The 22,913-nt window shown below is 40.5% G+C and overlaps 2 protein-coding genes across 2 annotated transcripts in view; one reads left to right on the forward strand and one right to left on the reverse strand.

Annotated features, from left to right (window-relative positions):
- The first annotated feature begins 3,829 nt into the window (after nt 1-3,829).
- lhx4 (LIM homeobox 4) lies at nt 3,830-12,721 on the forward strand. The gene is made up of 6 exons (XM_053322415.1): nt 3,830-3,908; nt 7,770-7,941; nt 9,531-9,733; nt 10,346-10,500; nt 11,311-11,482; nt 12,333-12,721. Exons 1-6 carry the CDS (start codon nt 3,830-3,832, stop codon nt 12,719-12,721), a joined length of 1,170 nt encoding a protein of 389 aa, XP_053178390.1.
- An 8,924-nt stretch (nt 12,722-21,645) lies between these two features.
- Nucleotides 21,646-22,913, reverse strand: part of acbd6 (acyl-CoA binding domain containing 6) — a 28,744-nt gene continuing 27,476 nt past the window's right edge. The window contains exon 8 of the mRNA XM_053322416.1: nt 21,646-22,592. Within this exon, the coding sequence (XP_053178391.1) occupies nt 22,438-22,592 (155 nt within the window). The 3' untranslated portion in view covers nt 21,646-22,437. The remainder of the gene's footprint in view (nt 22,593-22,913) is intronic.

Here is a 22,913-nt window from a genome sequence, read left to right on the forward strand (position 1 = left end):
TTCTGACGGGAATAGATTTCGTTTGTTCAACCAATCTCTTCTACTAATTACCCAAATGGACAGGAGCTGTCAGGAGACAATAACTATTCCCTAATAGAATTTGCCCCCCAAGTGCAATTTAATTTTCTCCGTGCTCTCTCCTAAGGTTTCTGCCTCTCTCCCTCTCCCTGTGCCTCTCCTGCTTTCGGACCAAATGGTTAGGGACACGGTGCCATCGCTACCTGGTGTTGTTTTGTCTGCGGGTGACGGAGAGAGTGTGTGGACTGACTGCTGCTGTTTGTCTGCGAGCTTCAGCTCATCCTACAAGAGCAAACCTCGGCGCCATGGCTGAGGAGATGAGGAAGAGGAGGAGGAGGAAGAGTGACACAGAATCACCGACGAGCTGCGGTGATTAGGTAGGTCTCCACGATCATGTTCAGATGTACATTCATCTTTTTAAAAAAATCAGGATTTTCTCAGTTACATGTAATGCATTTTGCTTTTATTTATAACACCTTTCACTTTACAATAACTGCTGTTTAGCAATTCACACATTTAACATGACTTGGTGTTGGCAGGTGCATTTGCTCTTGTGCTCATCTGATGTTTAATTCAGTCTGTGTGCCTGTGATCCACATATGTAAAAATGGAAAATAATATGCAAAATATTAACACATGCATTTTGTATATATGTGCATAAAGACATTAAATTCAACCTATTTCATTTGTGATGTTTTGGCTCATTATAAACCAGGCCTGCCGCTTATAGGCTGCAGGCACAGAGCAAGATGACACACAGCCTCACACACGTGTGTTATGGTAGTGAGGCTGCTCACCCTGCAGGATGGATGTGTTTCTATATTTCTGACTCCTCGCTTGGTAAGATGGATCTGTGAATCGCAGATGTCAATGAACTCGTCCACTGAAATATTAGATCTAATTAGAGGTGGCTGGGTCAACGGCGGTGGCAAAGGAGTCGCCCTCAGTTTGAATTATTGCCCGAGCTGCTTCCTCTACAGCTTTTTTCACCCTCTTTAAAGTGACACCTTACTCATATCGACTCAAACATCAGTCATCTGCACCTCTACCAGTCTGCATTATTGAAATATATATTTAAATCTGTTTTTTTGTTTTAATTTGACGTTAAATTAAAATTTGACCTTTTTTAAATTTAAATTTCCGTGTGCATGACTGTTGGCTTTGCAGTGAACAATTAGATTCTTTATGAGAAAGTTCAAATATAATAGATGGATAATAATTGTAAGTTTTAATATGACCGTGGTTTCTGTTGCCATTTTATTCATTAAATATTTGCTGCCATAAATATTGTTTGGAAATGTCTAACTGAATAGATCCAGATGTGCATTTATTTTTCAATTTCACGTCTCTTTTTCCCCCGTTTTATTTTAACGACGAATAAACGCACCACCCATAATGCCCCACAAAACCAGATGTGCGAGCTCACATCTTTTTTTTTTTTTTTTTTTCTTCCTTTCTGCATTTTGCATCCGTCAATTATTCTAATTGTGTTGCCCTTTGCTGACAGGTTAAGAGCATTTTTATCTGCATTGTTTACCTACCAGGGCAGCTAAAGAGGGTCTCGATACCAACAATCAGAGTAATTGAATAGTTTAATAAATTGAATGATCTTGAGGGGGAAAGTGTATAATAAAAAAATAAAGTAAGACTAGATGATTCCCATTGTCACGCACGCACAGTAGCTACACCATGGATGGATGGATGGATGGAAGGAAGGAAGGAAGGACACCTGGCCTCATGGTGACTGGCTTTGAATCGGTTGGATAAAATTCCCGTAATATCCCAGCCTCCTTTTTTTAATCAGCTTGATGTGCGTTTTCATTTTACTAAATTACACTTGAAACATCAACCACACAGGCGAACGGCTTATGGGATTGTGGGTCCCTTCAGTAGCCTATATAAGCGCTGTGTGACAATACAATAAACAGTCCACATTTTGAAATACACTATACGGGAAAAGATGTGGGGATAAATCAGCATTCACAACAGAAAATGTTGCGTTTCTTTTGAATTGGGAACACGCAAAGCCTCGTGTATTTCCCCCAAATCTGAATGCTGCCTATTTTTCATTAAATTACACATTTTTACTTTTTAGTGTCAGTTGATATTTTTTTTAATTTTTTTTTAATACTAGACAAAATGTTTATATTTTTCTGACATTTCCCAGAAAAGCTAGAGCCTTTGTTTATGATTTTAATGATTAAGATGTGTAATTGTGTAGACCTGATATCCAGTGTGATATCATTATAATATTTATACTGCTGAAAAAAATCCCTTCAATCAAATTATAATTAATTTGAGCACAATTACATGAAGTAGAGCTAATATTATGTTTAAACTGAAGTGTGTGTGTGTGTGTGTGTGTGTGTGTGTGTGTGTGTGTGTGTGTGTGTGTGTGTGTGTGTGTGTGTGTGTGTGTGTGTGTGTGTGTGTGTGTGTGTGTGTGTGTGTGTGTGTGTGTGTGCGCGCGCTGCAGACATACACCTGGGACTGTTGGTGGAAACAAACCTGGCGGACCGGCGGGAAAAAGCGCCACTGTGTGCTTTGCTCTCCACGCTTGAAGTAAATTGGAAGCGAAGATTGAGTTCATCTAGCTTGAACTAGCAGCCCTCCGGGGGGAATATCTTATCCGGGAGAGCAAGTCTCAGACGATGGGCTTGAAATGAACAGTGTCAGGAGGACTGCGCCCAGACTCCTAATCCTACCTGTCAGAGATCCAGCTGCTGCATGCACGGGCGCTGCCACTGCCGGGAGGAAAGTACAGCTCACACAGGTGAATTTGACTCACATTGTGTCCGGTAATATCACCTCTTTGGTGTGGCTCCACATTTGTTCTCATGCCTGACTATTAGTGTCAACTCAGCTGACATCTTTTCACAGATATTTACACTGATGCAAAAGGGCTGTTTTTAAGGGAAAAACTGAGTGAATTCATACTTTCCTAGAAATATGAATTATTTTCCTTCATAATGATAGCATGCATATACATGAACCTCATATTTACAACCACAATGCATTTATCAGCCTATTCATATGTCAAAAAAACAAAAAAAAAAGTCAGATTTAGTCCAGTGCAATAGTTCAGCATCACTCATCATCCATAAAACTCCAGAATTTGATGTGTGTGTTGAAGAGAATTTGTGTTTAAAGATGTGAATTTGCACACACAGTCATACTGTCTGGACTCCTTGCTCTATAAAGCGTCTTAATTCATAAAAAGGGAAATAAAAGTGAAATGAAACTGTTCTTCATTTTCCTGGCTGGGACCCTCCTCCTCGCTGCTCGCCCTGCTGGCCCGTGGCCCCTCCGGGAGCCACTGCAGTGAGCTATTTATGGTCTCCACAGGAACAAGGTCCCGCCTCTCCGGAGACATTTTCATATACCATGTTAGACGCCTCTCCTCCTCTCCTCCTCTGCTTTCTTGTGCTCGCTCATACACCTATGGAGGATGCTTTCCGCCCGCGGGGGCCTCCTCTTCCTGCGCTCCTATTGGCCCCCGCTGAGCCACTGCTGTGGTGACGTCAGGCCCCGCCGCCCCTGCAGCGCTGAATGGACCAAGCAGCCTGTCTGATCCACTCCAAAACAGCTCGGCACGGCACGGCACGGACATCATCCCGGGAATAGAGAAATAACGGGGATAGACGTTTGACGGGACAGCGAGAGGGAGACCACGCAGAACGGAGAAAGGCCGCTTTTAAAGCCTCAACATCACCATCATCATACTTTTTTTTCTCCACAAGACAGGACGGGGGAGTGCGCCCACCGTGTTGCGGGTGTATGTGCGTGCGTTTGTCTCCCGGTTTGGATCACGATGATGCAAAGTGCGGCGGTCCTACCGACAGAGAGTCCTGTAAAGAGTTTACCGGAGATTCTCGGAGTGCCACTGCAACGTAAGACATTTTCCTCCTGTTTTTCTGTCGATGATGAGCCTGGAAACTGGCTGGCGAGTGTTAACCTGTGCTGCAGGGCTTTACTGTGTTAAGGAGAAGCAGAGGAGACTTAGACTGTCACGTACAGGCCGGTGATGTGTCATGCTGCTTATGTTTCAGTGTGCAAAAAGAGTCTTTTATATGATACTGTTTCACGGCCTCAAAGACAAGCAGTGACCAGCCCGCAACTCCAATTAATCTTCCTCAGCCACACAGGGCTAGGCTGGTTTCTGCAGCTGCAACACTTTAGTGCAAAGGATGGCATCTTGGTTATTATGTACCATCTTTTGAAAAATTTGAAAAAAAGTAGAAGTATTTCTAATATGATGAAATTGGTCTCAAACTTTATCAGCTCCTCTGCAGCCTCTGTCAGGTTTACAGCGAGTCTTCCCAGGCAGCTGTTAATTTGTAAACGAGCCTGCATGGTCAAGAGATCAGACGCAGTTGTCATCACCCATCAGACAAACACCCACTGACTTTGATTGACACTCATTACTGGGTCAAATAAATGCCTGATTCACTGTTGTTGTCATTATTATAATTATTATTATTATTATTTACGTCTCTGAAGTAAGGCCTCGCTGCCAGTTTGTGTTTTACTATTTTAACAATTAGGGAGGATTTAAAGCAGAATGAATCGTTTAGGTCATTATTTAAAAGAGGATAATAACAAATATTTATCACAGTTATTTTTATCATAATCTTATTGCGGTTTTTTTTTTTTTTTTTTTTTTACTTCCAGCATCAAAGGCGAGAGGGAATTACCTTACATCTGTTCGTCCCGACGTGTTAATCTGTGCCAGGCCCTTTATAATCTGATCGTGCAATCGAGATAGAAGTGCAACTGGATGCATTCCTGGTCTGACCTAATTGTTTGTAGGGGAGTTTGTCAATGTACAGATGGAGGCATGTCTAATAGAAAACCCCTGGAAAAAATAATCCACAGTAAAATAGGATAATATAATGAAATAATTGTAAGATTGCCACTATCAAAACACTGATAATGAAAGGTTTAGTTCAAATTCTAAATATGCAATCAGTTTTCAAACTAGCTAAAATATACAAAAAAAAAAATGAGACTAGTTTCATTTGCTTTACACTACATTCATTTGAGTGTAGTGTAAATATATATATTCCCTCCCAGCCTGTTCAACAGAGTGTTTAAACCTGACTAAAGGAACAGAGCCTATATGTGGTCGGCTTATGCTCTTTAATTTTATAAATCGAGGCAGATTAAAAGATTGGATAAAGATCCTGCCACTCAGTCCCCTGCAGCGCCAGCCTTCATCCTGGATTTAAACCTGCATTTTTTTTTTCCAGGAATAAAAGCAACAGAGAATTTATCTAGACTTTTTTTTATCATGGACAGAGTGCTCTGCTGACTCAGAGCAATTACCCCAAAACCTTAACCTGCAGGCTATTAGTCTGGGACATAAAGTGTTTACTTCACGTTTAATTAACACAAATCATTTGACAATTAAAAATAGGAGAGACTGCCAAACTGCATCTCTTATATAAAAAAAACTGTGCTAAAGCGGTTTGGCTGTTTTTATAAAATGTGTCCACGTGTTTCAGTTGCAGTGTGAAGTGATGAAGGTGATGAGTGGAGAGACTAGTAGCAACAAATACTAAGATATGAGGAAGACCTCCTGAACACACACACACACACACACACCGGGGCTGGACGGTGCACGCTCTGTCGTTGCCAAGATCGTGCTGCTTTCCTTTCAGCACCACTTCTCTCTGCAAAACGATCCCGCTCAGCTTCATCCTGCACTATTAAATTACTTCTGATTCGTCTTCATTAAAAAAAAAGAAGTCAAGGCATTGCTGCAGATTTATTTTAAATAATATTTTTTACTTTCGTCTGTCACTGTTGAAGTGAAACAAAGCCAGGTCAACACTATGGTCTTCTAGTCTCTGTGTTGTTAACCTTCATGCAGGTGGTTTCAATGCTCCAAGCTGAAGTCAAACGTGCTGAATGTTTTCTGCAAATGACTTTTTCACTTCATTCAGAAAAACAAACTATTAGAGATCTGAATCTTTTATTTTCTCCGAGCAAAGTGGCGTCTTTTGACATATTTTCATTTTAGTAATCATTGTTCTAACTCTCAAAATTCCTAAATTAAGTAATATCAGAGGAATATTTTAAAGAATTTGCCTGCATGCATTTACAAAAAAACCTTTAGTTGTAACCTCCGTGTTGCATAACTGAGAGCTTTGTTTTGCAGACTGTATTTGTTGTGATGCGATTAGATATAAGGCACCTCGAGTCTTAGACGGTTATTATAAGACGATTTCACGGCCGAGATGCTTCTGCAGCACACAAACTGTGTGTGTGTGTGTGTGTGTGTGTGTGTGTGTGTGTGTGTGTGTGTGTGTGTGTGTGTGTGTTTTTACTGGTCTCTGCATGGCCACTTTTCCTCGACATTGATTTTTCATTATGGGATATCATGTGGATCATGTGTTTGATTAAGAGAAGCCGCGAAAGAAAATGTGGCATTGCGATACTTTTTTCTTTTTTTTTTAAATAAAAAAAGAATAACTGAACAAGATTGAAATGATTGTCGTTGATTTAAGATGATAGGACATGGCCTTTTTTCACAGCATCAACCGCACATTAAATAAGCTTTATTTCAGTGAAAGGACATATTTGATTCTTGAGCTTGTACATTCTACAATATTCTATATAATTAGTATCAATAAGATAAACGTGTACATTAGCTGTGTATCATTTTATGTGTTAACCAAATTAAGGAATGTATTTGTTTATTGATGATCAAGCTTTGAGAGGAAATACACATTGGATTTTGACATTCAATGGAGCATTTCATTCATTCATCTAATGTTTTTTTTTCAATCATTTAATATCTTTTTGATGTCTGATTATCGATGCTGCAGAATTTGGTACTATTAGGGACTCGGAAGGTGTTATTATCATTATATAGATATAGTCTATGTTTCTGCCTGTCCACACGTGATCTGCTGCTGTTTCTTCCAAAATCGTGGTTGTATTTTTCTACAATCACACACACACACACACACACACACACACACACACACACACACACACACACACACAAAAATAAAGAAATGTAATCTCGTCTTGACCCGGATTTACATCCAGCAGCAGCCACCTCGTATACAAACTCTGGCGCCACCATTCAGAGAGATAACCAGGCGTCAAAAGAACACAATTGGTTTAAAAAATAAGTAAGAAAAAAATCAATGATAATCAAAAAAGTGTGTGCGCGCTGCTGAGAAACAGCTCCGGGTTCAGCACCTTGGACAGAGACGCACACGTTCGTCAACATGTTTCACATCCAAAATACACTGACATGGCTTCCGGTGCTTTTACTGTTTAACAAAAATCTAATTTATTACGCAATTTAAAACGATTTAAAAAGTAGGGGGGGGATACCTTTAAAAAAACAAATAAAATATAGTCTGTAACAGTGTCAGACATGAACCACCTGACAAAAAGCTTTAGAAAATACAAAGCTTTATTTAAATGTAATGTAAGGCGAATAATATGAATGAGCCACTTGAGGAGTAACGTGGAGAAAAAGTTAAGTGTCTGATCTGAGATATTTTATTATTCAATACTGACCTTCAAGCTATTAACAAATGGCAGCATGAGCGTAATGGTTTTTATTTGACAGTTTTTACGCTTTCCTGACAATGTTTATTTCTGTGAATATCAGAGGTTCCTCGTGCTCAGAGTTTCAGATTCCTCCTCTCTGTATCTGAAGCTAATCTCTGCACCACATCTCGTTGAGTGTGACCTTGTTCTCCTCTGTCCTTGTGCTTCGCCCCTCGCAGAGATCCCTCAGTGTGCAGGCTGTAGTCAGCATATCCTGGACAAGTTCATCCTCAAGGTGCTGGACAGACACTGGCACTCCAAGTGCCTCAAGTGTGCCGACTGTCAGACTCCGCTGGCGGACAAATGTTTCTCCCGGGCAGGAAGCGTCTACTGCAAGGAGGATTTCTTCAAGTTAGTGATTCCTCTGCTGCTTTGATTTCTCCTTTCTTTTGCCTCGGTTATGACGATTATCAGTTATGGGTTTTTTTTCTGAGAAGCGACATTTGTACCCAGAGAAATTAACATTTTGATTACTACAACCAGTAATTGGGTTAGTATGAGAAATAAAGTGACTGATTCTGACGGTATGGTGAAGTATTTGAATTAATTTTAAAAAATATTTTCAAAACCTTTACGGCAACTGCCTAATTGTATCGATGTTGCTATGGCAACCTAGCTAGTTAAATCCGGTGTTGCTCTATTATATATTGAGTTGAATTTTTTTAAGTTGCGTCTTTATTTTTCAGAAAGTCATACAGTGCGATTTATAGTTGTTTACAATAAAAACGGAGAGTCTGAGGCAGTGATTTTCAGATTGCAGGTCTGATCATCTATTAGTGAATAATATTGGATATTAGAGTATTGTCTAAACTGAATTAGCTATTTTTAATTTTTTTTTAAATTAGCTATAAATGGGTTTAATGATTTGGCTCAAGACACCATGTGGGATTGTTTGTTAATTAATCTCAGGATGTGTTGACTGTTAATAATATTTATAATTCACATACCTCACATTTTTAGTGACTCTTTTATCCTGCTGATACCAATTAGAGAGAGAAAAAATTCAAATCAAGTTCTTTCTTTTTCTTTCTTTCTTTCTTTCTTTCCTTCATTCCTTCCTTCCTTCCTTCCTTCCTTGAACGATTGGATTTCTGAGGCATTACAAAGGAAAATTGAGTTTGACTTTTATCCAAAACAGGATCAGCAGATCCAGGCTTTTTACTAAATCATGTTTGAAAGGTTTTAATGCTCAGAGCCTGAATGAGACCTAAAGAGCTCTGGAGTCGCACTGAAAGCTAACTGTGTTAGCTGACCCAAGGGACAGCAGGGGGGCGTTTGCATGTTGTATGTGACTCACGTACACAACACACACATTCACATACATGAACATAGAAATACTCAGACACATGGACTCACTGCTATGTGCTTCCCTGCAGTGATTTGGAGGCTTCACCTTGCTCTTTTTATTTCTGTGGGTTGGTTGTGTGATTTAAAGCCTCTCCTGAGTCAGTGTTTTATTGGTTCTCCTCAGGGTGTGTTTACTGTGAGCACCCCTCCTCCTCTTTCCTTCTCTTTTTTTCCTCTTTTTTTTCTCTTCCTTCTCCTCTTTAGCTCTCAGTCCTTCATCTGCAAACACATAAACATGCAAACATACTCACACACTTACTAACACACACTCACACTCACTGCACACACTGCATTGATCCTCTCCATCCATCAACCTGTGGACAGGTCTATCGTTAACAGAAATGCATTCCAGTGCTGATTTTTCCCTCTACAACAGCTGGAGCTTCTATTAATACAGACACTGTGCCATCATTCTTGGCTGCAGTTGAAGAAATACGTAGCTGTCTAGCATGTGAAATTTTAATCTTGGTTGGTCTCACTTTCTCCATCAGACTGTAAAGTGGATATAAATAGGAGACGGATATCAGTCTATCCTGCTGGTGTTTTGCATTAAATATATCTAACAGTGGCTCTCCTCTCCATTCTTCCTGCAGGCGTTTTGGAACAAAATGTGCATCATGCCAACAGGGGATTCCTCCGACGCAGGTTGTGCGGAAGGCGCAGGACTTTGTGTATCACCTGCACTGCTTCGCCTGCATCATGTGCAGCAGACAGCTGGCCACTGGGGATGAGTTTTACCTCATGGAGGATGGGAGACTGGTGTGCAAAGTGGATTACGAGACAGCAAAACAAAACGGTAGGTTTGCGAGGACCCACAATGTAAACAACACCTGATATTAAGCTTTTAGTCGGCTAAAAAGCATTCAGATATTTTTGTCCAGAACATACAGCACACTCAAAAAAAAGAAGGAATTGTATTCATCATGACTCATTATTGTTCATTATATATCAGCATCACAGAGAGGTGATTTAGCACTGAAATGAATAGGAGGTAGGTGTAAAATCACTGTAAAAGAGTTGACAGTTTTAAGCTAAATGCACTGTGCAATGCAGTGAAATCACTACTCACTGTAGATATATGTTGTTTGTCGTCTGGGTGTGTATGCTGTCTCTCTCCCTCTCTCTCTTCTGAGATTTCCATGCATCTCTGATTGATTATGTAAAGTGAAGCAACGCTCTTATATGGTGCAGCCCCAATAACTCCGTTCCTCTGGCACTTGAGCTCGGTAGATTTATGTCCTCTGCTGTAGGAGTGGGACAGATGCACAAGGACAATAATGCACTTCCATACATGACCATTCACTTCATTTAACACACATATACTCCACATGAGGCCGAGGGCACAGCGTGTTAACACAGCGTGACAAATGTAAAAAGAAGTCACTCATTCTTGTAATGGTGTTTTTAGATGATTCAGAGGCGGGGACCAAGCGACCGAGGACCACCATCACGGCCAAGCAACTGGAGACTCTCAAAAGTGCCTACAAAAACTCGCCGAAGCCAGCACGCCACGTCAGAGAGCAGCTGTCCTCTGAGACAGGGCTGGACATGAGAGTAGTGCAGGTAGAGGATTTGTCTCTTTATGTCTCCTTGTCCCCAAAAAAACTCTTTATCATCTCCAGCTGAGACATTATGCAGACTGATATGAGCATCTTTAGACTGGCTCTATTTTTCATTAAACTACATCACAAATTAGCCCTAAATGAATCTGAGGTCATTAGGCAGTTTCCTGATGTTGCTTTCGCATATATGTATATTTCAAATATAGATTAAATTTTTAAAACCAGCCTTCATCATCAGGTTTTCCAGATTTTTGAACAACCTACCAGCGGAGTTCAAGCTGGCTAAACTAAACCCTTAAACCTTTTTTTATTGATGACCTCATTCAATTGTTTTTAACTTTGTACTAATGAAACTTGAATATTTTGTACCTTGATTTGATAGCTTTTATGTTCATTTTCTAATTTATACAATATATATTTACTTATTATTGCTTTTTGCAATGCAGTTTGGAAATGTGTGTTTCATTTTTAGGTTATTGTTATCAACAGGCCTATTTCACAGCTGACATTTTGACTTGTAACTTGAGGAAAAGCAAATGTGTAAATAATAAAACCGTCACACTCTCATGGCCAACTGGGACACTTCAATAGAACTAGGTCATTGTTAATATTATTACTTTAGTTTAAATTTGAATAATTTTCCCAGTGTAGTTTGGTGAGGTTATAGGGCACATAACACAAAAAGATGTGTCAATATCTCCGTCTAGGGTTTTTACATTAGCCCATACCTAGCTACCCCTTGTACCCTGTACCCTTTCACAGTGAGAGAAAGAAGAAAAAAATAATAAATGGTAATTATCATCTTTTTCAGGTGTGGTTCCAGAACCGGCGAGCGAAAGAAAAGCGTTTGAAGAAAGATGCAGGTCGACATCGCTGGACTCAGTTTTATAAAAGTGTTAAACGCAGCCGAGGAGGTCCTAAGGTTGAGAAGGAAAGCTCAGCTGATGACGCAGGCCTCAGTGACAGTGAACTGAGCTTCAGAGGTACCTATTGTCTGCAGCACATATCTTTTATTGCTTAAGAGAGAGATTCCTGAAAGGGAATTTGTCAGTCATGCTGTTGTACTAATGGGATTAGGGGAGCCTACGAGCTGCTAAATGACACGGTTCTGAGTGCAGCAGCAATTGAATGTGGCTTTGTGGCAATTCATTTGTTTTCTTGCGTTGTTCAGTGTGTGGTGTTGCTCTCAGGCAAATCCAAAATGGCACTCTCATCCTACATTCCCCTCACTCCTCCCGCAGTCACTGACGCATCCTCCTGCCTCAGTTTGTCACCACGATGGAGCTTATTGAAAAAGAGAGAGGGTCCTTAGTGGGATGCAAACGACATTTTAGACATCCCTATGTTATTTAATGTTCACCAAACCCATTTTGGGTAGTCATAAAAGTCCTCTAGCCACTTTTAAAAAGAAGGCCGTTTTTATGAGAAATGAAAACATGGTGACAGAAACTCTATAAAGCATGTGAGGCTTTTAGTCAATTAGAGAGAAAGCGCTCTGAGGCATTGTTGTTATTGAAGCCGCCCAGGGGAGGGATTGAGATGGAAACAAATATTTTTTACTGCAGTAATTGCACATCTGCACACGTACAGATCTCTTTTGTTAGAGTAGATTCACTTTTCACTCACAAAACTGAAATGCTTATCAGATACTTCAGTGGCTGGTTCACCTCCCTCCATGAAATCCTCATAATGTTGCAGCAATAAATCTCACTCATAAAAGCACTTAACTGTATTGAAATATAACAACTATATAATGTTCACACGGTTGACAGCGATGTTGACGTGTCAAACTTTTTACACCCCTCATGCTAAGCGATGCTATCTCCTCCACAGACGACCAGGTGCTGTCAGATCTCGGCCACACCAATGGGCTCTATGGGAGTGTCGGGGACGTGACTAACAGTGCGGTGCTGAATGGCGGCTTCTCTGTAGACGCAGCAGGGCAACCCTACCACGACATACGAGCAGGAAGTCCCTACGGTCTCCCTCAGTCGCCCTCCTCCATCACCTCACTGCCTGGCCACACCCCTCTCCTCAACAACCTCGGCTTCAGCATGGACAGTCTGGTGGCGCAAGGGGGGCCGGGCGGGGTGGGACAGGCCCTAAGGGCCATGGCGGGAGGCCCCACCTCAGACCTCTCCACAGGCAGCAGTACGGGATACCCAGACTTCCCCACCAGCCCCGCCTCCTGGCTGGACGAGATGGACCATTCCCAGTTCTGAGCCTCGGGACAAACATGGTGGAGACGACCGCCGTGGGGTTAAAATGGGACACGACAGAACAGACTCACAAGGCTTTTTACATTTCTTTCTATCACCCTGCAAGACCGGTACATTTTGTGACGTTGGGTGAAGAGGAGAAGGAAGAGAAGAATTATGACTCTCGGTCCCTCAGCAGTTGTAGCTGCGAGGTAACAGCCGGGTCGAGATGTGTAGGCCTAGTCCTAGCAGTGAAGAACACCTCTACACTCAGTGAACTGACTGGACAAAACACCTCTGAATGTTCGATCTCAACAGTGTATCATACGATTTTTGTTATCAACTGACTTGTCCTTTCACTCTCTGAAAAATGAGACTGGATTTCCGATATGTTGGTGGATTATGCTCACAGGGGAGGTAATATTGTCTCGTCCCTTCAAATGAAACCACACCATCCCTGTCTAACAGCTACAACATTAGGGCTACAGTCTATTGTAGATCAAAGTCCCTATAAGACCCAGGAGGCATCTGCATGCTTCTGATTCATAATGAGTAGGGCTGCTGTCTGGCCATATCAAAGCCTTTACATTGGCAATGCACTTTACTCTCCTCTTCTTTTTCTACACATATGGACAGGAATGCAGAGAGAAAGAGAGAAAAAGAGGAGAGACATATGCACAAGGCAAAAACAGTGTTTCATTGGGAGAGAAATTTACAAGAACAGTGGCACAAGTGTGAATTTTGAACCATGCTGAAGTTTTTTAATGTATCGCTGAAGCTTACATAACTAAGTTATTAGGAAGTAGATGGCCGTTGGTCTGTCCGTCTGTCCGTCTGTCCGTATAAGCTGATGTTTCCTCTGTTTGAATGAGGGCGAACACTGTTTGCTACACAGCAGGTCTCTCTTCTATATTTATCGGTGCTTGACTTGTTCTTGTCTGTGTGAAGCTGTCTGCTCTCCTGAGCTGAGAGCGGACCTTTGTCAGTGTTAAATTATCTGTTTCCAGACTCACCAGGAATCAAAGCTTTGTGTCGGAGGACAGTCAAGAAGTCCAGGGCTCGGAGAAATTCAACTCTGACCATTCTAACAATACAGAAAATCGGACATCTTAATTATTAATTTATTTTTTTGAATGCACAGATGTGTAGGAGATATCCCCTAAGACATGCAAATATATTGAGAGAATTAGACGCAAATACCAAATTCAGAACACCAACAAGTATTAGCAGGAACGCTGACAACGTTTCCCTTTGTGTTTTCTTGTTTCCTCCGTCTGATCCAGGCTTCTCTCAGTAATCTACTCAGTCCAGTTGAGCTCTAGCTTTGCTTGCTATCAACCTACTTACTAACCCCAGATGTGTTGTCAGCCTGTCCTCCAACTGCCTGGCCTCCATGTCAGAGGGATTACCACAGAGTCCCCCCACTATCAGGGCTGATACTCTAGCATCAGTGCTGGCATGACTGGTGGGCTGATTACAGTACGGGCCACATCAGCTGCATCTTAAAACCCCCGTAACAATTTACGACAAGAGAACCCCTGTTTCTCATTTTCTTGAAGCGCAAACTTCCTTTGAGCTGTAAGAGGAACTAATGGTTTGATTTAACATGATGTCAAAATCATTATCGTTATTTTGATCTCAGAAGGATCTTCTCTTTACTGCTTTTTTCTGTTGAAGAAAACAAATCATATTGTATCTATGTAGTCACCTTTTTTTCAAAATTGCCAAGCCCTGTTTGTTTTTTTAAACCAGAGCATCCTATTTAAGAGCCAGAAAGCAAACCAACAAACAGAAAGTGACACCGTTAGGAAAATCTTGTACAAAAACACCACCTCTACAGTTTTGTTAAGTCTGTGTTGCCTCAGAAGTTTGCATCTTAATTGTTGTAAATTTTGTACAGTTTGAAAACGTGTTGATCGTCTTGTTTCATGAGCGCTATTTATTATTGCCATGTGTCTTTGAAAAAGATGTAAAAGAGAGCACTGAATTTATTCATTTATGCCTTCTGTGTAATGGTATGAACTGTGTACAGTCAAATCTATATGAGGAAAATAAAGCTGAATTGTCTTTGGGTTACCCTTGGGTGCTATTCTTTGTAATACACGCAGCAGCGCCTGCAGTGATGAATGTGAGAGTTAAGATTTTCAGCTGAACTTTGTTTTCAATATATCAAAAGAAAAATATCTGCTGTAGGTGTTTTTATTATTTTGTCTGATCTAAACGCCCTTTAGAGAGAGTTAACCCACAAATTCATTTACCCATTGAGAGCATTTACCACACACTTAGGCCTCTATTCAATTGTGGAGATCCATTTAGTACCACCAACAGACAGTGGTCAGTCAGTTAACAGTGATTGATGCTGCTTTCCTCTCTCGCTCTTGGGGTGGGGGTGACAAGAAAGATGCATGAAGAGAGAGAGAAAGAAAGACGAGGGAGAAAAAAATGAAACAAGTGGAGAAACAGCTGCCTCGTTGGCTTCACTGATCCTCTCATTGCTAAAGAGACAGCAGCAGATTGCAGCGCTGCACAGTCAAATCTTCCTTTAATCCCTGTGCTGTTAACTAATTGTAGAGTGCTTTGTGGAATATGGGCAAATAAATATCTTTGTGGTCAGGCAAAGAGGGAATATATGGCCCATATGCAGGCAGTCATCTTGTTTGTCAATATATCAAGCTGGTTTGTAGCCCACTATATGCAGGGCTGTAATGACGATTTTAGGACCACTGAAGTCATAAGTCCAATTTTCCAATGTAGCTCCATCTCCCAGTAAATTATCTTGTGGTCAACGAAAACATTTTCTGTTAATTTTATCTCCATTAATAAGCTAAATTCTGTGTCAAAGGCCCCCAACCCCGCTCCACTCTTCACATCAAGTTCGGATGGATGCAAAATATTCTATTTTATATCATTTTTAAATACAGTTTGACACTAGAAGACTGTTTTCACATCCATCCATCCACAGGTTTCTGTGTGCTAACTTCAAATCTGAGTTTAAGGTGTGCACCTATGAGCATGATTTGTGACATCACAACTGATTTGGAGCCAATCATGGTTCAATATGTAACTTCAGTGTGATGTGTGCACCAACACTGAGAATGGACTTTACAATGAAATAGGAGACATCCTGTTTTGAAATGAAAAGTATTTGCCCAGTGAGAGTTGTTCAATAAGGGAGAGGGAGTAGATGGGATTTTAAGAATTTCTACCTAGATAATTGAAGTTGTCTTGGAAAAGCCATATTAGATATATTATTACCCAAAGTAGAGCATTTTTTATATTTTGAAATATACCAAAATTATGGCAGTCAATGCTGTGGTGAACATTTCGGTACACCTTGTGGTAAATATGTTGACCAAATTTCATGGCAATCGAGCCAACAGTTGTTGAGATATTTCAGTCTGGACCAAAGTTGTGGATCACCTGACAACCAACATTGCCATCCTTTGAACTGAACTGCTAACATAACTAAAAACATTCATATTTATATGATGTTGGATCTATATATATATATATATATATATATATATATATATATCAGCATTAAAATCACAATGTGTATTTGTTGAAATACATTGTTGAATTTCTCAAAACAATAAAGACATGGCCTCAGTAGTAGCTGTGGCCCTGAATGTACTGTATGTGTGTGGCTGCTTTGCTCTAGTATCAGTTTCTGCATCACTAAACCTCTCAGGTTATGGTGAATTTATTCCCTCTAACTATGGTGTTAGCTAACTATAGAATTATAATGAAATTACACCACAGTGTACATCTGTATGAAACTCATTTGTATGCAGCAACGTGCAGCATTTGTCTGAGAGCAGGCCAACCTAACCGAAAACCTAAGTGTTATCGATTCCTTTGTGTTTTAGCTATTCCTGTTACATTATAAAAACAAAAAGCAAAGAGTCAGCCTGGTTGGAGTTTGTACGTTTGCATAAAACGCCACAAATTGAGCTGATTTTTATTTAAGCATTGATTGGCTGGGCTATGGGCATTAATGGATAGGCTCTAATAGTACTGCCTTACAAAGATAAAGAGCCACACGGACAGTTAGGATAATTTACACGCCACTTACAGCACTAGTATACAAATAAATCTGTGGAAACTCCACCACTGTTGCTTTTGCGAAGATGACAAACACAAGCACAAATGCCATTATCATCGATCGCAAGGCTTTTATTACAAACTTCCTGAAGGAAACAGTTTTTTCCCCCCGTCTGATGCAAAAGAGAATAAATTAACATGCAAAATAGATAGGATTTGTTTTGGCCCGAAAGTCAATCTAGTGGCATGAAGACAGGGCATTTTTCACCCCAAACGACTCCATCCTCCCTGCAGTGAACAATGATCAGCAGGATGACGGAGTGAGTCTTAAAGAGGGGCTGGAGTCAAACAGAGGCCTCTCAATGTCACCCTCAAGGTTGTGAGCTCAATGCTGTTTTAACATGAAACTGAGCATTTTCCACTCAATAATCATCCTGCTGCGCATATCAGATAGATGACAGGTAACCAAAGGAGGAGGGTTCATGGCTACAAGGAAACCATGACAAACACTTTACTAATGGTAATGTGTTTGCTGTACTGAAGGTCTCCAGTGTGGCTCACTAGTGGTTTACATGTGACATATAGATACTGTACGTGAGGCTGCAAACCAGACTTTTTACTGTTTGTTGGCTTCTCTAAAGTCTGAAAGCTCAAGTCCTGAGAAATCATCTGTTTAACACCATAAACTACAAATTAAGCTTTAGAGCTGAGCCTTTGACTCTCTCTCTCTCTCTCTCTCTCTCTCTCTGTCTCTCTCTGTCTCTCTCTCTCTCTCTCTCCCTCTCTCTCTCTCTCTCTCTCTCTCTCTCTCTCTCTCTCTCTCTCACACACACACACACACACACACACACAACCTTGGACAACCGTGAATGAGTCTCTCTGATATTAGTGGGAAGCGTTTCAGCAGCAGAGGGATTTCTGCTTACTGTTGGGTTCCCAGCCAGCCACACCGCTCAGGGTGGGTGTGCTGCAGCGTGAAGAGAACGAGGAGGAGGAGAAGGAAAAGGAGAAGGAAGGGGTGTGGGGGGTAAAGGATTGCATTAAGAGCTGGCCAAAAGCAACAACATGGTATTGCTTTTACAGAAGAGAGAAAGGAGAGGATAGGTAAAAGAAGAGAGAGCCAGTGTGGAGAATGATGGTGAGAGGAAGATGGAAACAGGAGTGATGAAAGTGGTAAAGCAGAGAGATGGAAGAGTCCTCTGGAGGAATTGTTTCCAAGAGGCGACACACATCCACAAATACCTCACAGGTGCTGGACAACACACATGCACATAAAAAAGAAGCAAAACAAACCTGCTATAATCACCCAAACTTTTAGCAATTTCTCTGTTTTCCGTATGTATGTTTTTAAAAAGCTTGATGAACTGTACCCATGCCTTTTTCTGCTGTTGATTGTACTGTTTTGTCCCAGATCTCACCTGTTTTGTGTCCATACAAAAATAAAAAATTGAAAAAATGAGGAAAAAACCCAGAGCAGAAAACTCTTACACTGATTTTTCACCCCGTTCTTCATTTGTTGTATATGTCAGGTAAAGTGGAAAATGTGAATACGTCTGCACTTCAACATAATTAGTGATGAAAACATGTAATTATTTCCTAATTAGAAAATTAATTAAATAAAAACAAGGACATGGGTACCTTGAAGTTCCATCTTATGACTGTAAGTTATGTATTGTAAATAAGTCATTTGTTAAGTGTATTAGATTTTCACAAGACACTGTAATATGGTTGGTATTCAACATTTCCCTTTGCTCATAAAATACTTAATTAATAGTCTTAACCAATGTTTGCACATGAATCAGATCAATAATAAAAGAAACAAGAACCAGAATTAAAATATTTTGTATATTAGGTGTTGAAAATAATGAACGTTTTTATGATCACTCATATGAGATGAACACTGTGTGCACGTCTTCTGGCTGATCAGACCTGTGCTCAGGTTAGAGTTGGATGGAGTTTTGCAGGGAATCATAAAAATACATGAAAATATATTTAGTAATTTTAGTAATTAGTAATATTAGTAAGAATGATAAAGGTGCCATAAAGCTAACTGAGTGTGTGTCAAGCTCAATGATGGAGCTACCATGGGTGTGTAAGGCCTTTTACTAATTATCCTATTGGAAGAAACATGATTCAATAAATAGTAAAATAATATAATTGATGTCTGAATTCTAATTAGCTGCTTCAGTTTCATGCTACCTGCTGGCTCACTGTCACACTGCCATGGCTTCCTGAGACATGTAGAACAGAGCCATTGTTAATATTATTAGTGACACCTGTGATTTTCCTACTACTGTGAAAAAGGAGTCCTTTCCACTGGTTGAAGTGAGCAAGACACTGAGCCCCTGAATGTGTCCTGAAATGTGAGTTATTTCAAAAAGAATTCAGCTAAATTAATATAATGTTGAGAAAAACTCACAAAAAATGAAACATATGACATGTAATTGCTTTGAATTATTTGTTTTGTGAAACGTGTATCACTTCTTTGTATGTTAGTGCCCCACTTAATTTTCCTCTTAAACAAAGTGCAGTAAAAGTATAAAGTTGCACAAAATACCAGTACTTAAAATAGTACTAAAAATAACAGTCCCTTGAAAGTTTACTTTAGTACACTACTTAAGTAAATGTAATGTACAACTTTTAACCTCATAAAAATGCATAAACATTAAGGAAGGCTGAACAACGTTGGGCCTGGGGTGTGTGAGTCTGCGGTTTGGAGAGAGAGAAGGAGCTGCAGTGTCAAAAGTGAAAAGCTCAGAGGAAAATTGAAGCCCCATAATGGAAGCATAATGGGCTTAGTGTCAGAGTCTTGCAGACGAGCTGGAGGGGGGGCGCACAGCTGCCGTCACCCTCCCTTACCTCAAGCCAGTATAACGGGGTTTAGGAAACAACAAGGAGACAACACTTGGCCCCAAAAAGGCTTTAGAGATACACCAACAGCCTAATGGCTGCATGTGGACGGAATCCATAACAATGCGATGGTCACTGGTTGTCTCTTTGTGGGATTGTAGCACATCATGGCTCCGACTCAGGTTGAATACTCAAAAGGCTTCCTCTCAACTCATGTAAGACTCCTACTATAGATTCATCTCTCAAAATTCATAAAGGGAAATGAAGACAATTTCATTGAGGAGGGCTTTATGGCTATACTTTCCAAAAATTAATGAGGATACTTTTGGAAGAAAATAATAATAAATAAAATAATAAAAGGGCAGGACATGGATACAGATTCAGACATCATGGAGAGAGATTTTAATTCCCCTCATGAATATCAGAACTGCACTTGCATTTCAATTCACTACAGGGACTGTGTGACAGCTGTCAAGACAAAAATTGAATTTGAAGTAGTGCCCCTGGTGATGACTACAAATGCTGGGCAGAGCATCTCCTCCTGTCATAGAAGAGTGACTGACTGACAGACACCAAGCAGACGACGGTTATCTAACGCCTTGTGTCAAAGCAGATTTCCAGTTAAGTCAAATGCTGTAGACGATGAGGGTGTGTGTCTGTGTGTGGTGGTGGAAGGGGGTGGGGTGGGAGTGAGACAGTGTGTTAGAGAGCTTTATCCCCACTGTTGTGTACAAAATGCGCATTTGCATCTTCATGAAGCTGTAGTTAAGAAGCAGGATCCAGATTTAGTGTATTCTCATCTGTTGGAGTGTGTGTGTGTGTATGTGTGTGTGTGTGTGTGTGGGCTGAGGCAGAGAGAATGTGCTGATCAGAGGGGCTTGACGATAAGTAAAGCAGATTTGGACTCTGCCGGCTATTTTTGGAGAACATCCAGATCTCTCCTATATGACATAATAGTAAAGAGGCAGGTTGTGTGTATGTTGTGTGGCTTTGGACGATGGGCTAGTTAAGTGAGACGTGGATCAAAGCTGTGAATTAAACAAGTGTGTTGGACTGGAAAGTAATTTTCTGATAAACTGTATGTATACTGTATGTTTGTAAGGAACGTCTGCATGTATTATTACATTCTTCATTGCACTTCATAATGTTGCACAGTTGGGAGCATTAGATTACTTGCAGGCCAAATCAATGGGATTTTGGGGGACTAACTATGTATAACTAATTTATTGTATTTTGTTGTTTGGACTCAATCATGTTGTGGGTGTAGTTGTATGCTTTTTATATTTAACTTAATCCCTAATCTGTTTTTGACAAGACTGCCCTCTAGGCACCAACCCCCCCTTGCATTTCTGTAAATGACCCTTTAAGTTTTTGCTTGCTTTGTGGGGGATGTTTAACATGACTTCTTGTAAATTAACAAAAAAATAATGCCGGTTTATTCTGATAAAGCTCATCCTAAAATGTATGACATTCATTCAAAGGGTCCAAACTGTATACTCTGTATGTATAAACTGCAGCCAAAATTTCCCACAATCTGGTGTGTGGCTTGTAGAAATATGTTGATTCAGTTGAATCTGTTTGGATAATGTAAAGGGGTCAATAATTAGGTTCAGGCAGCCATGGGCCTGTTTAAAAAAAAAAAAAAAAACATTGTTCATTTTGGGTCCAATGCTGCACAGGCCCAGTGGAAATACAGCCCTGTGTGTCTTAAATATGTACTGTGTACTTTATTTATTTCAATTTACCTTAAAGGACAATTCATAAATCATTTGTTGTAGGATTAATCTGGGGTCAGATGACATGCCTTCAGGCACCTAATTTTTGTTGGAGGGCCAGATTTGGCCCAAGGTCTGCCATTTGTCTACCATTGCTTTAGATTTAGTGTGGTCTCTACGGGGCGATGTGGGTTTAGGGTGGTTTTAGGAGCTCTCACTGCAGCAGTGTGTTAGTACTATAAATGTTTCAGTATGATAGTACATGTCACACTTACTGTCATGTGACCACTAGTGTTGATTACATAATTAACAGAGAACAAAAACAGTGGAGGAGATTTGTTGAAGACTTTAATTGTGATATATGACAAATGATTAAAGCATTCCTTGGAACGTAACACAACTGAATCATGAACAACCCTGCAGTAATGGAAACGATCAGAGGGATGACCCAGACTGAAAGGCCTGGCTGGTGGTCAGACCCGGGCAGTACAAATGGGCGATATGTATTAAATATTGTATTACAGTATATGATCTTATATCACGATAGCAATACATATCATAACGTTTCAGGTAATGTATACTGTTTAAAGATAAAATAAGCACATGGGAATGTCTTCCTGTGAATAAATTACCTGACAAATCCAGGTACTTTATCACATTGGTGCAACAATCCAATATTGCCATAAAACAGTCCTGCTCTTTGATTTGCAACACTGCCTGCAATGTTGGAAAATGATGAAAGGGAGACTACCTCGGTTTGCAAACATTTCACCAGCTGACAAATCTACATCTTCCTACAGTAATTGTCATATCACCCAACCTTATTGGGCAGATACAGTCAATATACAGTATTGCGATGAACGTAAACACGTGATGCGCTTCTTTTCATGCGTCTTATTGAATGGTTGGGCTTCTGTTTACAGCCTTAGCCAATGAATTCAAACTCACTTCAAGTATTTAGAATTAAAATCAAATAAAACTTAGACCATGCTGGTCCATTAACTGTTGGGGTGGAACAAAGTCTCTTCAGGGATGAATGAGGGATGATGGGAAATCTGAGCTAACAAGTCGAGCGGGGATGAGACTACGACAGGTGGGTTTGGAGGGGGGTGGGGGTGGCAGGTAGGTAATCTAGCCTTTCGGAGCAGTGTACTGACGAAGGAGGGAGGAGATGGCACTGGATTCAGTGACCTCCTCGGGGAGAGAGCCCTCCATGTCTTTGATGGACGGGTCAGCTCCGGCATTCAGCAGGAGCTCCACGATGTCGGCAAACTCGCATGCCGATGCTACCGGAAGAGGAGAAAAAAAAGAGAAAAGAACGTGTTGAATACAGCAAATAGGAGAAATGAAAGAACTAGAGGACATTTTGTGGAAACTTTCTGCTAGGCTTTTAGAGGATTATAAAACAATGGAGGTGCAATCAGCAGTGTGAATGAGGCTAATCTGTCAATCTAATAGTCATAACTGAGAATTTGATAAATTCAGGAAATTTGTCTCATTCTTCTCTTCGAAGTAGTTTAATACAGTATGTACAGTCCTGCAGTTAATAAAAAGCCCATCTGCAGGCCCGGCACTGACACTGGCCTGGACCTGTGGTTCCCTCAAAC

The sequence above is a fragment of the Scomber japonicus genome, chromosome 7 (assembly GCF_027409825.1).
Source record: "Scomber japonicus isolate fScoJap1 chromosome 7, fScoJap1.pri, whole genome shotgun sequence".
Lineage (NCBI taxonomy): Eukaryota > Metazoa > Chordata > Actinopteri > Scombriformes > Scombridae > Scomber > Scomber japonicus.

Bases quoted from the DNA above. Each gene is read 5' to 3' on its own strand.
- lhx4 (XM_053322415.1), top strand. From the start codon at position 3,830: ATGATGCAAAGTGCGGCGGTCCTACCGACAGAGAGTCCTGTAAAGAGT. The intron at 9,734-10,345 runs GTAGGTTTGCGA...TGGTGTTTTTAG, and splicing joins CGAGACAGCAAAACAAAACG to ATGATTCAGAGGCGGGGACC. The intron at 10,501-11,310 runs GTAGAGGATTTG...CATCTTTTTCAG, and splicing joins TGGACATGAGAGTAGTGCAG to GTGTGGTTCCAGAACCGGCG.